Raw genomic sequence first — 16986 nt, 5'->3', positions numbered from 1 at the left:
AGTGTGCCTTCAGTGCCTGTTCTTCCTGGACTGATCCTGTCCTCGGGACAGGCTTGCAGGTGGGCTCCTGGTTCACAGAAGACAGTGACCATGCCGAGAGCAGAGGCTCAGTGGACCTCGGATCCAGGAGCTCTGGCCGGATGCTGCTCCCAAGGTCGGCTCATGGCTTGGGGGATTGTCAGGAGTTAGCCTGGCCTGGGCCAGCAGATCTTTCCTGCAGAGGTCCTGACACCAAATACATCTGGCTTTGTGGGTCAGGTCCCCTTTGGCTGGATGGCCTTTGTCCTAGCCTCTCCATGGACCATCAATGATGTGCATCTGAATACAGCTGTTGAGAAACACAGCTGGCAGGCGTAGCCCAGGCCACGGCGGACTGGGCACCCCTGGCCCACTCTGAACCAATGCCGCAAGACACTACCATTACTGGCGCTGTGCTCTACGGGAGGCGGAGAGGTAGCCCCACGCAGGTGGGTGCCGGTCATGTCTGGGGTCAGCCACCCTCACCTGGGCTCAAGGGGGCCAGCTGGCCAGCCCCTGTCTCCCTGTTGGTTGGTTCCTATTCTCCCCGTCAAGGCCACCCGTGGCCTGAGGCTCACTGGCCCTGGGGTAGCAGGAGTGGAACTTACTGGCTCCATCCCCCTGAGCCAGGTGGTCAGGGCAGGACCTGAGAACCTGCATCTGTCAACTCTCTGGTGCTTTGTGGGCCGGCGCTCCCTGGCCTCTGAGAACACAGGCTGGCAGGGCAGGGCACCTGTGTGCGGGGCGGCAGCCTCACATCAGAGCACTCGTTCTTCTCGACCACCTCCATGGGGAGCGCTCCTCTCTGTGATGCTGAAACGTGGAAGAAGAGGCCACCGGACACCAAGGGTCTCTGCGACCTGCCCAGACAGCCACGGGATGCAGGAGTGGAGCCAGTGAGCCCCTGGGCAGGAAGCAGGTGCACCTGTGCTGCACACACACGCACTTTATGCTAGAACATGCCCAGGGAAGCTGTGCCAGCCCGAGGTGCTTCGCGTTTAATGGAAAGAGGGTGAGACACCGACACAGAAAGGCAGAAGTGAGCCACAGCCCTCAGAGCGGCCCCCGCCGTGTGTACACATGTGTACACAGCCGTGCAGTCTCAGAGGCAGGGCACGCACAGACGGGGTGCTGGGGGGCCAGGCGGGGCGGCCAGGTCTTCTGCAGCCCTCCTTCAGGACTGCCCGGCACCCTGGGCTGGCCACCTGCCTCTCCTGACTGTCCCTCGCTCTCTGGGTGCCTTTCTCTCCCTGGCACCAAGAGCGTGGGGAGGGTGGGACTTGATGCAGGGCAGCTCCACACAGTGCCAGTGGTAGCAGCGTCCCCAGGGCAGGGCTGGGCTTCCCCAGGAGCTAGGGGAATGGGGCTCGCCGCAGGATGCCCAGCTGGGGCTTGGAGTCCATGAGCCTGTGGAGCCACTCCGTGTATTGGGAGACCCGGGTGTACACCCCGACATGGCCGGCGGCAGCGCAGCCCTCCCCCCAGCTGACCACACCCGTCAGGTACCACGTGCCTCTGTAGCGTGTGGCGTGGGGGCCCCCGCTGTCCCCCTTGCAGGCGTCCTTGCTGCCGTCCAGGTAGCCGGCACAGAACATGTTCTCTGTGACCACGGGGGAGTCCGGCCTCTGCTGGGATTGCTCCAGGCAGTCCTGGGTCATCAGCCTGGGCACCTCGATGGCCATGAGCTCCAGGGCCGTGGCACCACGGTCCAGCAGCTGGCCCCAGCCGCTGACCCGCGAGAAGCGGATGCTGGCCAGCGTGTTCTCGGAGAAGGCCCTCTCCGGCAGACAGAGGGGCACCACGTGGTCAGTGAGGGTCACGGGCTGGTGCAGGCGGAGCAGTGCGATGTCATGGTCAGTTTTGCCCAGGATGTACTTGTCGGGAATGATGACCTGCACCACCCACCGGGCCTGCTCGTCCCCGTCGTCCTCACTGAGGTCATGCTCGCCTGTGGGGAAGCCACAGCTTTCCCACATCAGGCCTGGACACCCCGAGCTCTCGCTCACCTCACCCTCTGGTCAGGAGCCCGTGGGTGGGGGTGTGGCCATTCTGCACCCGGGCACCTGAGCCTCCTCTGGGCCTGGGGGCTTTGCATTCAGGGTCATCCACAGAGCCTCCCCAGAGACGGCGTGTGGAAAGGTGTGGACAGGTGAATCTGGAACCTAGGGTCAAGGGCACCTAAGGAGGAAGTGGGGGACCCCCCCACAACTGGGCGGATGAGAAGGTCCCACTTTCCCAGAGAGCCTCCGAGCCGAGGTCTCCGTCCTCAGTGCCTCCTGCGCCTGCCTGGCCTCTGCTCACCAGGATGGTGGCCAAGTGGTCCCGCCAGGGCTGCCCTTCGCACAGGCGTCTGATCAGGGGGTTGGGGGAGTGGGGAGCTTGCAGCCTCAACAGCTGAGCTGGGGTCATTAGAGAAGTTCCCTCAGGACCGCAGCGGGGCAGTACCCACCCAGCACCACGGACAGGTTCCTCCAGCTCCGGATCTTGTCAAAGCAGTGGGCTGCGGACACCACCCAGCTAGGGTCCAGCAGGGTGCCCCCACAGAGCAGCGCCCTGTTCAGCAACAGCACGGCCTGGGCAGGAGGTCACATGGTTGCCATGGCCTCCCTGTCCACTGGCTTTCCCCGAGCCCAGAGGGTGCACTGGACTGAGTGGACCCCCACCTGAAACCTGGGGCCGCCACCATCCCTCCCCAGCAAAATGGTGTGGGCCTGACTCTGACAGAGTCCCCCAGGTACTGGCCGAGGACATCAGGGTGGGCTTCTGCTGTGCACCTGCAGACCTCAGGTGACAGGTGACCCGAGCTGGGGAGCACCTCGCACAGTCCTCTGCAGTAGCCTCAGGGCTGCCTCGCTCCCCTTCCCGCCCTGCTCGGCTGGCTGGGCAGGCTGGGCCCCTTCAGTCGTGGGGCCAGTGAGCTCCCACCAAGAGCCCGTGTGCCCTGGGGTGGGGAAGCGGGGCTGGAGACCAGGTCTGTGTGGGCCTAGGATGTCTTACCTGCCATGGACACTCCCCTTTGGGGCACACCCTGCCCCCCACAATTCGGCCTTGGGGGTTGCTGGCATTCTTTTTTTCCAAAATAGGTATTTTCCCACATGGGTATTCAGCTACATAAAACAAAAGCCGGAGAGGTGGCCGTTTAGGAGGGATGGAGGTGCTCGAGTAGGGGCTGAGAGCACTTGAACCCCGGGGACGTGAAGCCACTCCACCGAGGCTCCCCCTGGGGCCTCTCTTCAGGCTCAGGGGCTGCTGCGGGACTGGGGAAGCGGCCTGCCGTGGAGATGGGCAGGGCAGAGGCCCTGCTTCCTGGAACTGGGTCCACTCTGCCTTTTGCAGGGGCAGAGCTTCACCCAGGTGAAGGGGTTCTGTCTGGAGATGAACCACAGCGCAAGCGTGTCCTGGGACCCCGCTGGTCTGTCTCTGCCTGTATGAGAAGGTCCTGCCCCGTCCAGGCCTGCCAGCCTCGGGGTTTGGGTGCCCCCACTTGAGCATGGCAGTCCATCAGCCTGAGCTTCATTTGGAGGAAATTCCCGTTTTCCTACAAGCACATGCCTTTGGGAAGTTTCGTTGTCCAGAATTGTGCAGCAGTGGGTACAGACACTGTCACTCGCGTCCAGGAACCCCGTGGAGGCCCCACAAGGGGGTGTTACAGGTGGGACAAGGCTTTGTTAGGCTCCCTGGCCCGTCTGCCACGGTCAGGGGCCCAGGACCATGTGGTGAGCTGCCCGGGTCCTGTGCTGGGCTCCATTGCACTGGCCTGCCCTCGGGTGGGGCAGCCTCTCTGGCCTGGGCCCTTAGAGGTGGTTGGCACCTAGTGGGAGCCCAGTGTACACCAGGCCATGTCACCTCTTGGTAGGCCAGGGTTGGTGCCTGGCTCCCTGGCATGGGCAGCCACAGCCCCTGGCCTGGTACCTGTGGGCATGCAGGACACTCCGTCCGGTTGCAGAGCGTACCCCTCGTGGCACCGGCACGAGCGCTTGTCCCCCTCGCGGTCGCTGCAGTATTGCTCACAGCCGCCGTTCTCGTTCACACAGATGAGTTGGGCGTTCTTGTCTGGGACAGAGGGGACAACCTGAGAGGGGCCTTAGCAAGGTCAGCGAGAGACAGCTCCAGTGGCCGCTGTTCTCGTGCTGCGTGGAGGGTGGTGTGCAGTGTGGGCACAGAGCCTGTGGGCGGTCAGGAAGGACAAGACCTGGAGCAGCCTTGCCCAAGGAGAAGCAGGCGGCTTCAGGGGGTGCCAGGGGGTGTGGGTGGCTCCAGGACCATCAGCTCTGCAGGCAGCTGGTGGGAGGCTAAGGAGGGCCTGGGGAGAGCTGGACCTTTTCTGGGGACAGTGAGAGTGTCCACAGAATGGAGACCTTCCCAGTGAGAGGGTCAGAGCGGCCCTTGAGCCCGGGCGAGCCAGCTGGACCCTTGGTCCCAACAGAGGAGGGGACCGTCCCTCAGTTTTCCTTGCTGTGGGCATTTTCCATGTGTGTGCCCAGGCTCTGGAGACTCAGCAAGGGCTCACCGGGAGGTGGAGGTCCCATGACAATGTGAAGGATAGGTGGAGGCCCTGGGCCTCCAGGGGCTCCGGAGGGATCAGCCACACCCATGTGACGGAGCCCCAGGGCGCTTCCTGGATGCCAGCTCAGGGGTGCTTCCCTGGTTGGTGACACCACTAGACAGGGTGACTGGAAGCCGGCACCCAGCAGCGGTCTGACTCTGTGTCCTGCACCGTGATAACAAACCCAGTGCTGGAGGATGGCAGAGCCCTGTGTGACCTGGGGGGGGCTGAGCTCAGTGTGACCTGGGGGGGGCTGAGCTCAGTGTGACCTGGGGGGGGGCTGAGCTCACTGTGACCTGGGGGGGGGCTGAGTTCACTGTGACCTGGGGGGGGCTGAGCTCAGTGTGACCTGGGGGGGCTGAGCTCAGTGTGACCTGGGGGGGGGGCTGAGCTCAGTGTGACCTGGGGGGGGCTGAGCTCAGTGTGACCTGGGGGGGGGGCTGAGCTCAGTGTGACCTGGGGGGGCTGAGCTCAGTGTGACCTGGGGGGGGGCTGAACTCAGTGTGACCTGGGGGGGGGCTGAGCTCAGTGTGACCTGGGGGGCTGCCGAGCCTGATGTGATCTGGGGGAGCTACAAGCCTGGCAATGATTTCATATTTATCAGCTGAAAAAATACCTCTGACCTTTGTAACAGCAGTGGGAAGGTGACTGTCACCAGCTGACTCACCTCTGGGGACGGAGGCCTATCAGAATTTCCCAGGGCTGGTTCCAAAGGGGACATGGAATCCTGAGACACAGGCTCCTAGACCTCTCAGTTTGGAAGGGGCCTTCAGTGTCTCCTAGAACTTCCCACGGGGGCTGAGACCAGGTGGACCCCAGCCCTGCACAGACTCTGCGCCGGCCCCTCCCCTCAGCCCAGGGCCCTGTCTGCGACCTCCGGGCAGGAGGCCGGCCTCACTTGTCTCACAGTTGCGTCCCTCAAAGTCGGGGAGGCAGAAGCAGACGTAGGACTGGAGCTGGTCCTCACAGGAGCCCCCGTTCTGGCATGGATTCGAGGCACACTGGTCCCCATCTGTGGGTGAGCTGGCATTAGTGGGCCGAAGACAAGGGCTGCAGGGTGGGCTGCAGAGGGTGCGTGGCCTGCTCACCGTTGTAGGAAGTCCAGAACTGCCTCTGGGGAACAGGAGGAGCCCGTGAGACACCCAGAGGGAGACACCCAGAGGGAGACACCCAGAGCGCGACCTCGGCACCCTCGGGGGGAGTGTGGGCGGGGGTGGACCTGGGCCTCTGTGGGGCACTTGGGAAGAGGTCATCCCTCTGTGGAGGAGGTGGCCTCCTCTGGAGGGGACTTTCTCTATTCCCTGACATGGAGCTCTGGCGGAGGCCACGTGTTCCTCTCTCCCAAGCCAGAACACTTGAGTCCAGTCCCAACTTGGCCTCCCCATCTGTGACCTGGAACCAGACACATGTTTGGGGGCCTCCATCTGCAGACAGGTGAGTGTGCACCCTGGGGGTGACATGAGCAGAGGGGCAGAGTGGGTAGAGGACTTCCAGGAACGGCCAAGCGCTTGGTGGGTGAAAAGCAGCTCCTGGAGAACTTTTGTCCAGCTGAAGCTAAGGTCAGAGGGTGCGGTGGGGGGACAGGTGGGGGGACAGGTGGGGGCCTGAAGCACTCCGCGTGAAGGCACAGACCCCTTCGCCCGGAGGGGCAGCTGGCCTCAGCTAGGACAGGAGACTTCCAGGTGAGTGTGAGGTGTGGGGGGGGGAGGGGAGGGCCGTGGGTGTCCGGAGGGCGTGGTGTGACAGGGTGCGCGGCCTGCGAGTGTGAGGCTTCGGTGGGTGTGCGGTGCCCTGGGAGTGTGTTGACCTGAGTTAGCTGGTTTGAAAACCTCATGTAGAGTGAGCTGAGGGCCTGGGGTCTCGGGGGCCCTGGGATTCCTCTGGGGACCCAGGATTCCTCTGGCTCCCATCTTCCTGAGATGTCGCTAGAGCGATAAGCTGGAATCACCCCGAGTCCTAGTCTGCCCATCATATCTCCACTTCCACTCTTGGCGAAAATATTCAAAGGGGAGAGTTTGAATGGAGGGCAGGTGGCCAGCCTGCCTGTCCACGCATCTCCATGCCTGACACCAGGAGTGAGACAGCCCTTGGCGGCCAAGCGTGTTGGAGGCGGTCAGGACGCCTCCCGGTTCTTCACACCTGTTCCCTGGGAGGTCCTGGGGCAGAGGGCCACCAGGCCAGCCTCTCACTGTGTCTGTCAGTGGTGCTGAGATGCATGGGCAGCCCTGGGTCCCGGCCAACTTCCTGGGGCAGCCAAGGGACCCATGGAATGTGCCTTCCGAATGACACGTTCCCATGTACAGATGTGTCTGCGTGGTGGGGCAGAGAGCAGGGACACGGTGTGCTGGAGGGCTCCTGGGCCCAGGGGGAGGTGGGGAACCTTGCAGAGGAGCTGAAGCTGTCTTGGAGGGCAGAGGCCCCCGTGGCGAGGGCTGTGCAGGCCGGGGCCCTGTGAGGTCACCTGGCTGGAGCCCCCAGAGCCGCATACGCGAGACCCAGCTCACTCCCTCTGCGGCCTCTGAGGCCTCCTGGGCTGGGCCCACACTCACCGTCCTCTCCAGGCTCTTGAAAATCTCGCGGGCTTCCTCGAAGGAGCACTGCTCCTCCTTGCACTCCCTCTCCAGGGAGCCTGGCCGCAGCTCCTCCAGGAGGGAGTTGGCACGCCGCTGCCTGTGGAGGACACTGTGCGCTTCCTCCTGGGTCACGAAGACTGAGAGGGAGCCCGTGAGCACGGCCGCCCCCAACCCTCCAGCCCGTCAGCAACAGGACCGCCTCACTGAAGGGAGCCGAGGTCCTGCTGTCCTGAGGGCTTCCCTACAGAGAGCCACGCACCCAGGCCGGGGGATCTGAGGTGGGTGGGCTTCTCCTGAGGGCTGGGGACGGCCACATGGCACCGTGTTCAAGGAAGCCACTCTCACACACCCTCCCTGTTGAACCTGAATGCCCCACAGTTAGGACTTTATCTTAAGGAAACGCTCAGTCTTGTAGAAGCCTGAGCTGCGGGGACTGGGCGTACCAAGTCTGAAGGCCACACCCGGGCACCCAGTGCTGCGGTCACACTGTGCTTAGGAAGACGTGACCCCGAGGGGAAAGATGGTAACATAGCACGTCCTGCCCTCGCCCCTCGGGGTACACGGAAGTATCCCGAGTGTGACGGGCATGCGCGAGTCCTGCTGGGCTTCTCACAGGTGACAGACGGTCCACGTCCCTGTGGCTGGGCTGGGGAAGTGTGGGGAAGGTGTGGGCCGTTCCAGCACAGGGTGCCATTTGCAGCAGAGACAGGTTTGGTGTAGGCCCGAGGCACCTCCCAAGCCACACAGCCCTGGGCGTCCTGACCCCCTGTGCCAGCTCCCCGAGGCTGGGTGCCTGCCTCACACTGGGCCTTCCTGGCCTCTGTGCTGCACCTCAGCTGCAGACCTTTGCCCTCCCCGGGCCTCCCACGCCCCTTCCTGATTCTCCCAGAGACCCCAGCAGCTTCTAGGAGGTGGGTGGGTGGCTTGGGTGGCCTGGGCCCAGGCCTCAGGGCAGGCTGTAAAGGCCTGCACCTCTCTCCTGACGGGGAGGAAGGAGGGGTGTCGAGGCAGAGTCACCCTCACCAGGGTGCAGGTGATCCCAGCAGTGAGGCTTGCGCTGAGTTTGAGGCTTCTCTGGGACACCAGTAGATGCGGGAAGAGTGAGAGGAAGTGCCGGTGGCTGGTGTGGGAAGAGCGAGGCCAGGGAACAGGGGCAGCTGGGGAAGAAGCGGGAGCAGCAGACACAAGGTGCCCCAGCTTGCCACGCATCCGAGGCTTTCTCCCCTGAGGCCTCAGCGCCCGCCCGTGTGGGCTGTGGTGGCAGGCCACCCTGCTCCAGCGCCCCACAGATGCATCCTACCCGGGACCCAGGAGCTCTGCTCTGAGCAACCCCTCTCCGCTTGTCCAGCTTCACAGGCAGGACCCACGAGCACCCAGGAGAGCACCCTGCTCCTAAAAGTTTCTTGAAAAATGACCAGCCAAGTCTGCCCTGTGGCGCACACCTGCCATCCCAGCGACTTGAGAGGCCAGGCAGGAGGATCACAAGTTCAAGGTCAGCCTGGATGATTTAGTGAGGCCAGTATCAAAATAAAACATTTTAAAAAGGGCTGGTGATGTTGGACAGTTGTAGAGGGCCCCTGGGTTCAACCCTGATCTCACAGACAGGGAGGGAGAGAAAGAGGAAGAGAGGGAGAGGGAGGGAGAGGGAGGGAGAGGGAGGCAGAGGGAGAGGGAGGGAGGGAGAGGGAGGGAGGGAGAGAAGGAGAGGGAGGAAGGGAGAGAAGGAGGAAGAGAGGGAGAGGGAGGGAGAGAAGGAGGAAGAGAGGGAGGGAGGGAGAGAAGGAGGAAGAGAGGGAGACGGAGAGAGAGGGAGAGAAGGAGAGGGAGGAAGGGAGAGAAGGAGGAAGAGAGGGAGGCAGAGGGAGAGGGAGGGAGGGAGAGAAGGAGAGGGAGGGAGGGAGGGAGGGAGGGAGGGAGGCAGACTGAGTAGCTGCTCCTCCGTGCACCCTGGGCACTTGGACTCTTGCTTTTTGGCAGTGTTACCAGTGGCCGGCAGACGCCTGTCCAGAGCAGAGGCAAGGCTTGGGTGGCCTGGGCCTAGCCCTCAGGACTTGCTGTAAAGGCCTGCACCTCTCTCCTGGGAAAGCCCTCCCAAGAGGACATACCTGCAGCCAGGGATCCCTGAAGTCCGAGCAGAAAGCAGAGGAGGGTGAGCCCGTGGGAAGCCATGATGAGCTCAGCGGCTCCCTGCTGTGGACGTCCAGAGGGGACAGGGGGCAAAGGGCAGGAGCTGGGCGGAGGAGGGGAGGGCAAGGGCGCCTGAACCCCAGGCCAGGAGCGGAAGCCCTGGTGCCCAGCAGGGGGAGAGGACAGGGTGCTGGGGAAAGCCCTGGTTCCTGGCAGAAGTGGAGTTCAGGCCTGCGTCTGGCAGGGGCGCCCCAGGGGCACTGCAGAATTCAAGGCCCTCGGACCCGGGACAGTAAGTGAAAACTACGCTGTGTCGCAGTGCTGAGAAGAGCAGGCCTTGGGTGAGGACAGAGGACTTGGAGAGGGGCCGGGGAGGCCCAGGCCTCTCAGAGGGCGAGAAGCTGCTCTGCCCAGCACCAAGCCTGTCTCTGCTGCAGAGGGCACCCTGGCTGGGACGCCACACCTCCTCACACTCCCCAGCCCAGCCACCAGCCAGATTTCTGAGGATGAGGGACTTCCTGGGATAAAGCTGGCTGTTCCAGCAGCTCCAAGATCTAAGGTCACCCATGCCTCCTGGTGTCCAGTGGGCCTGGGCTGAGGGCAAAAGTCCTTTCAGAGATGGGTTCCTGCTGATGCTCCTTCAGAGCTGGACTTCCCTTGGGTCGGCCCTGACTTGACCATGTCCTCCCTGCACCTGTGGTCATCTCAGCCCTCAGAGCAGCTGCTCATTTGGGATAAAACGCACAAACTGTCCAGCTCAAACTCAACCCCTCCTTTCCCTGGCAGATTTGTGGGGCTGGGCATAGGATCAGATCCTTCATGAACTTGAAAAACAGGCAGATTATCAGGCTCTGATTGCCTTGAGATAGGAGCGATTTATTTAAAGACACAAAAGCTACACTTTAAAAGATGGACAAAAAGGCACCTAGGCACAAAGGAGTGGGGGTCCACGGGAGGAGTGGAACAGCAGCCTGTCCCCTGTGTGCGAGACCAGTCATAGGGTCCTGTGCCGTGGGTCCGATGTGGAAGGGAGACCAAGCAGACAAGACCCTGAGGGTCCAGGTGGAAACCTCCACTCTTGGGTCCTCAGGAGCCCGTGCTGGGACAGCCACAGGGAGGCTGCCTGTTGTAGCCTGCTCAGGATTGCGCTCTCCGCGCCTGCGGTGGCTGAGCTGCCTCCCTACTCCACCTAGAGGACAGGCTGGCAAGCTCGGCCCCTGGCCCCTGGCCCATGCCCAGAGCCGTCCGGGCTCCACTGGGATCTGTCTTCTGCCACGTGCCTTATGGCTAGTTTTCTCATTCTACAAAGACTGCGCTGCTGGAGTTCTGACAGAAGTACCTTAAGTTTGCAGGCTAATTTGGAGGAGAATTGACATTTTGGTGACGTCGGATGCCCCCTCCATAAGCACCTCTCCACTTCCCTAGGCGTTCTCTCCTGGCCTAGGGCATGTTGTGTTTTGTCCACAAGTTTCATCACTTGGTTGCTGTTGACATAGCGACTGTTTTCGGTTTGTTACTGCTAGGAATGTCTCTGGGGGTCAACCTTGGAGACTCGGCAGTTCTAACAGCTTCTGGGTTCTCCCGGGTTTTCTAGTTCCTCTCCACCCCCACGCCTCACTTCCTTTTCCTGTTGCAATCCGGTGTTCCCTGTGAAGGACCGCGAGCAGCGGAGGGCTTCCCTGTGTTTTGCCCTCAGTGGGGATGATTCTGAAGGATTTGGGGACATAGAGTTTGGAGGTGAAGATTGTTGGATACACTTTATTAGGTTAGGGAAATTCCCTTCTATCCCTTGTGTAGCCTAACATTGCGGATGACTGCTCAGTAAAAACCGTGTCCTGCACCCCTGCACCTGGCCAGGTTCTCCTTCAGTGTGTTAAAGCCAACTTTTTGAGAGCCCCATGTTTCTGCCATCGCACATCTGTGCCTTGTGGACACCCCTGCTTGGGTAAGTGTCATCTGTGCCTGTGCAGGGTGGCGCTGGGGTTGGAGCCCGGCCTCTAGCGGGGAGCAGGGCAGGCACACCTACCACCAAGCCGTACCCCAGCTCCTGGGACTTATATTTGTAACATACTGCTGGGATTCTGGAAGTTTTGTATTCATCTTCATAATTTCATGTTTTTCTTACATAATATCTGTCTTTGTGTACCAAGGAAAAACTTGCTTCAGGAATATTTATATTTTTTGTTTGAACCAGTTTGTGTAAATATCTTTATATGCCTAGAAAACCACCTGGTCTGGTACGAGCTGGAGTTTTTTCCAACTCCAATTTAATTTCTTTGTTATTCATTCATCAACCCAAGCATTTTATTTCTTCTGGACTAATTTTTAACAATGTAGCTTTTTAAAAAGAAGTCTCCTATTTTATCTGTTTCCCAGACGTATTAGTAGGAACTTGTTCCTATGGTTCTCTCAATTAAAAGCTGTTATTCCTTGTGGACCAATGGGTCTGTCTTGTGAGGTTTTTTGGGGACAAGACTTTGGCTTTGGTCTGTTTGGGTTTTGTTGTTTTTCTCCTTTCCTTTTCACACTTCTGATGAGTTTGCTGGACCTACTTTTCAGTTTCCTCAAATGGGTAACTCGTTAATTGTGTCACGTAAAGCTTAGATGCAGTTGGCTGTAAAACCAATCTCAGCTGTGCCTCAGCTGCAGCCCTCAGACCCTGGCCAACACGTGGACACCTGTCCAGCTCTAGGGACCAGATCCCCATGATGTGGCCTTTCTAATCCAGGTCTTGGAAACATACTTTTACATTCCCAAATTCTTCTAAACAAATGTTCAATAGCAAATGTTTCAGGGTCTCCTTTAGCAGTTATTTGTCTATTCTAATAGCGTTCAGACCCCCAAATGTCTTCAAAACAAACGTTTAAAAGCCGAATTGTTAAAATTGGCCCAGAAGAAATAAAATACTTGAGTTAATGAAAGAATAACAAAGAAATCAAATTGCTGTAAATGATCACCCTACCCACAGTCTTTTCATTGGTCTGTAGACACTTGGAGAATGTACCAGGCCTGCTGAAACACGGCACTGCCTTTTCTCTTTTTAAGGACAGTTAACAGTCTTTACAGGAGGAAGTAGCATCTCTCCCTGCCTGCCAAGGCTTGCTTTCTGTGTTTTGGGCTTATTATTGTTTGCTTAGGTGTTTGCACACTGTTCCTTGTACTCTACGTGCCCTATTTCCATGGCTGTGTCCTCAGCATTGTTATGCTGCTTCCTCTGCTCCGTATTTTCCTGGTCTTCTTGCTTTCTTTTACTTTCGATCTTGGCATATTTTTATTCCAGGGATCCTTCATCAGTTACCTGCCTACCCGGTTCAGGGCTCTTGCTGTAAGTCCGCCTCCTGTGTAGGTCAGCACCTTCCTCCCACCTTCTGTGGGTTGGGCCTCTCTAGATCCCATTTCATGTTTTCTGTTCACTGTGTTCCCTTCCTCTCTTGGGCCCATGACCTTCCTGCACTCTCCGCCACTTTGGTTTGAAGATGTGGGGTGTCATTCTGTCAAGGTACTCTCGGGTCACCTTCACGTTTTGACGTGTACACCCAGTACTACTTATCATCACCACAGCTGGACGGGGTGAAGCACCCAAGCTTCAAGGCCTGCGCTCCCTGGGTCCTGTGCTCCCTGGGTCCTGCCCGCCGCCAGCCTCTGTTGCCTGGCTGTGCAGGCCCCACACCATCGTGGGGCTCCACGTTCAGAGAGCAGGCCGAGAGCAGGGGTTTCTGACGTTTATTCAAACTTCATCCATACAATAAAGAGCTCTGATTTTTAACTTTCATTTACATCAGCAGTTAAAGGAAAAGTAACAGTCAATGAAACATGACGTTTTAAAGTGCCTTCATGAGGGAGAGATCACAGAGAGGGCCAGCCCAGGTGGAGACAGAAGGAGCCGCGTCTGGACTGGAGATGAGGCGGACCACGCTCCGTTTCCAAGTGTGCACCAGGAGAAGCGCTGTGGGTCTTCACAGGCCTCGTGCTTGATCCCCTCCTCTGGAGGTTGGCCAGCAAGGGCTCCACGCACCGCAGGGTGGGGAGGGCGCTTCGCCTTGGCCACAGCGGGGCGGCAGCCCCCACGGCAGCAGGGCAAGGAGACAGGGAGGACTATAAAGTGACACATGTTCAGCAGCATGAGACCATAAATACGCCTTTACATCCAGATCGTATGTACACACACACACACCTACCACACCTGCCCTCCAGGAAGTCTCAAGAGGACAGATTTGTTTCTGAAACACAAAAAGGGTTTGAAAAGCAGAAGGGTTTTGGTTCCAGTTCTGCCATGATTTGAACACAGGAGACCCCTGCACACAGCACTCAAGGTGACCCTAACCACACCTGCGGGCTTTCCTGCAAGGCCAGGTAGGTGGTGCCAGAGAAGGACTTGGTCCTGCCTGAGGCGCCAGCACACCTGTTCACTCAGCACGGTGGACAGGGAGCTCAGAGACCCCACAGAAACTGCATCTCTACACTGTCTTTAAAAACAACAAAAATACACTAATTCAGTGAAGCTCTTTAAAAAATTGAGAGTCCCCTTATTTTGTAGAAAAGAAGGTTAATATTTTGAATTAGAGTTTAGATTTTCTTATGAAATGAGGCCGATGCATGTAGAAGGACCTGGCTTCTTACTGCTTTTGGTTGTGAGACTCCACCTGATTTTATCCATGTGTGCTGTCTCACCTGTGACCAGGTGTGCTTCAAGGGGTGCCGGCATTTCAGAGAGTGCCCAAATCATTTAGTGATATAGACAACGAGCTTTGATGTAAACCCCAGTAACAAAAAAATAGTTTTATATCAAATACAGTATCAAATTATCATTTCATGTAAACACAGTGATTCTTGGTAAAGATTTGAGGCCAAAGTACCACAAAAAAATGGCCACGGGATTAATCCCTGTTTTTAAAAAATCAGAAACTTATAAAAGACAAGAGTTCCCCAGGCCCCTCTCTCCGGCTGCTTTCCGAGGCGGCTCCCACCGGGACATTCCCACAGCAAGCACCAGACCAGGCGTCGGAGGCGCCCGCACCGAGGAGGGCGGCCGGCGCGCGGGTGAGGGGCTGTCCCCAGGCCCCTCCCCTGTCCTCTCTGCACCTTGCAGTGGCCCTGGGGCCTGGTCCTGGGAGCTGGCTTCTGCCCCCGGGGGCCGGCTGCTGAGGCCCGTGTCCCTCTGCGGCCGGCGGATGCACTGGGGTCCTCCTGTGTTTGGCTACCTTGGAGCGCCGTCCCCTCCCCAAACTACGCAAGCCCAAGCAAAAGACGACCAGAGACTGCACGCGGGTCTGCGCGGGCGCAGGGCAGAGGCTGTCCTAGCCCTGGAGGTCGGAGAAGGGCGCCGGGCAGCCCTCGCTGCAGCTCGAGGAGTTGCTCAGCACGGCCGACCCTGGGCTCGACTCTGCGGGGAAACCGGGGAGACTCGGTGCGGCGGCGGCCCTCCGCAGCCGCGCGTCAGACGGGCTGGGGCCGCGCCGCGGCGGACTCGGGCGCCGCCCGCCTGCACGGAGGGCCTTACCTGAGCTGCTCAGACACTGCGCCGAGCTGGACGTGCCCAGCAGAGCCGACAGGCTGCTGGCCGGCACCCAGCCCTCGGTGCCGCTGCTCAGGTCCCGCACGTACCTGAAAGAGGCGGGGTCAGCGGGCAGCGGCGCCAGGCACCGGCACCTGTTGGAAGTGGGAGTGGGCGGGGCGCGGGAGTGGGCGGGGCGCGGGAGTGGGCGGGGCGCGGGAGTGGGCGGGGCGCGGGGCGCGGCACCGGGTGGCCCAGCTCTGACCCCTTACCAGAGCCCCTCAGCGCCCTCCTCCACCACCTCCACCACGTCCCCGCTCCTCATGGCGAGGGTGTCTGGGCCCCCCTTCTCATCGTCCAGCACCACTGTGTACTTCCCAGGGACCTGCGGGAGACGGACACAGGCAGAGTGCCAGTGGGTCAGCACCTGCTGCTCAGTGCCAGCAAGAGGACACGAACTTGTGCTGCACTTGGCACCTGGGCAGCGCCACTCAGGGCAGGGAGTGTGCGTCCAGAGCGGGCTTCAAGAGACCCCGCCATGGGAGCAAGGCCCCTCCTGCAGCTCACATGTTTTAGGAAGATGCTGCTAGGCCCCATGTTATCACCACGTTAGAAACCCGAGCGTGGGTGCAGGTGTCCTCAGGCTCCCTGGCCTCGCGGCTGGGCACACTGGGCTCGGTGCTGGTCTCAGCAACCCCCCTTCTGGAATGCCTGCCCTCTGGCGGGCTCGTTCTAGGTGGCCCTCTCAGGCTGTTCTCTTTGGAGGACATCCTTACCTAAAGTGTTACAAGGCTGAATGCTGTTTTGTGCTTCCTGTGAGAGGAGATTCTCATCTGTTGTGTCCCCTGCTTTATCAGGTGTTGGGAACGCTGGTACCCAGTGGACACTAAACCAATGTCTATGGGGTCAGTTCTGCTGTGGAATGTGGGCTGAGGAGCAGATGCTGTTCTTGAGCAGCCCGGGCACTCCTGACCTCACAGAAGCACGTGAGCTGCAGGAGGCGCTCTGGCAGCAGGGCCTGGGCAGGATTGGTAAGGGCCCATCCTCCTCACACAGCTACCTGCCCCAGGTGGACAACCCCACCTTGGCTCCCTACTGGGCCCAGAGCAGCCAGGATCCTGCCCACCCCACACTGAGAACAAGATCCAACCCCTCCCCAGGCCCCACTCTCCCCTGTTCACCAGCCCCAGCCCCTCCTGCCACGCTGCCCTCCCTGTGTCCTCCTGTCTGCCCTTCTCACTCTTGACCAGTGTTAATGCACCCTCTTGGGAGAGACCCAAATAGGTATTTGTGGGGGTCATCCCGACTCTAATATGTAATTTAATATGTAAATGACTTTTCTTGCTGTACTATTAAAAACAGGACATGGTTTATAATGCGAGCCCATACCTAGGGATTATGCAAATCCACACTCAAGATAATTCAATTTCTTAAAAAGTGAGATGGAGGCTCCAGTATACAGTGTTAGCTTAATTAGTACATTCTGTCCATGTGGAGGGTGAGTGACAGGACACACTGTGCAGGGGCTGTAAGTTGTAGGTACACAGTGTGCTGGGACCTTGGGCATGGACACTGACCCAGGCCAACACAGAGCACTTGCAAGACCCAGGCTGAGGTAGGTCTTCTAGAACACTCCTTCTCCAGGGGACAGCACCCACCACCATCACCCAGGCAGGACAAGGTTACCAGCTTCTTGGGGCCCACTCCACCATCCTCCTCTGCGTCGGATGAGTTGATGGGCTCCTCAGCACTTGACCAGCCGCCCTCGTCCTCAGGGACCTCCAGTGAGTGGGACGTTTTGCTCCAGCCTAAGGGAGGAAGAGGCTCCAGTGAGGGCCACGTCCGTGAGAAGCTGCCATCCATCCAGCTGTTCCCCACGAGTCCCACAGATTCCCTGAAATGTGCAGCCCTGGGTCCAAGCTGAGCCAATCACAGGACCCGCCTGCCCAGGGTCCCGGCTCCACCCATTGTCAAAATGCTGGGACTGTGTTCCAAGTCACGGGAAGACTGACAGGGTGTGATGGCATCTGCTCCCAGCTGCCAGTTCATGGGGAGAGAAAGCCCAGACCCTGCACGGAGACCTGTGCCTGTGTCAGGCTGCAGCCCCACAAGCCCACACCCTACAGCAAACACTGGAGGAGAAGGCATTTCAGTTAACACTGTGACAACCAACACCTCCCAGACCAGCCAGGAAGGCAGTCTCTAGCCCAAAACGACCCCATGGATCT

General features: G+C 59.4%; 2 protein-coding genes across 11 annotated transcripts in view; both read right to left on the bottom strand.

The window, feature by feature from the left end:
* Positions 1-1370: 1370 nt before the first annotated feature.
* F7 (coagulation factor VII) lies at positions 1371-9306 on the bottom strand. Of its 2 annotated transcripts, XM_027938944.2 has the most exons (8): positions 9243-9306; positions 7114-7274; positions 5653-5677; positions 5463-5576; positions 3931-4071; positions 3016-3125; positions 2468-2591; positions 1371-1966 (listed from the first exon to the last, which is right to left on the bottom strand). In XM_027938944.2, the coding sequence occupies exons 1-8, from the start codon at positions 9304-9306 to the stop codon at positions 1371-1373; spliced, it is 1335 nt and encodes a 444-aa protein (XP_027794745.2). The 2 variants fall into 2 exon arrangements, with proteins under 2 accessions (XP_027794745.2, XP_027794746.2); XM_027938945.2 differs by lacking the exons at positions 5653-5677; positions 7114-7274.
* Positions 9307-12970: 3664 nt separating this feature from the next.
* Mcf2l (MCF.2 cell line derived transforming sequence like) overlaps positions 12971-16986 on the bottom strand; it is a 92097-nt gene continuing 88081 nt past the window's right edge. For 4 of the 9 annotated variants that reach the window (XM_071611659.1, XM_071611657.1, XM_071611654.1 and 1 more), the window contains 4 exons: positions 16445-16566; positions 15031-15143; positions 14765-14868; positions 12971-14647 (listed from right to left, as the gene is read on the bottom strand). In XM_071611659.1, the coding sequence (XP_071467760.1) occupies positions 14562-14647; positions 14765-14868; positions 15031-15143; positions 16445-16566 (425 nt within the window). In that variant the 3' untranslated portion in view covers positions 12971-14561. Of the gene's footprint in view, positions 14869-14897; positions 15144-16444; positions 16567-16986 lie in introns of those variants that run through there. The other 5 variants (XM_071611652.1, XM_071611651.1, XM_071611653.1 and 2 more) reach the window with 2 other exon arrangements.

Source organism: Marmota flaviventris, chromosome 4 (genome assembly GCF_047511675.1).
Source record: "Marmota flaviventris isolate mMarFla1 chromosome 4, mMarFla1.hap1, whole genome shotgun sequence".
Classification (NCBI taxonomy): Eukaryota; Metazoa; Chordata; class Mammalia; order Rodentia; family Sciuridae; genus Marmota; species Marmota flaviventris.
The sequence above is the reverse complement of the archived record's forward strand: the minus strand, read 5'-3'. Positions and strand labels throughout refer to the sequence as shown.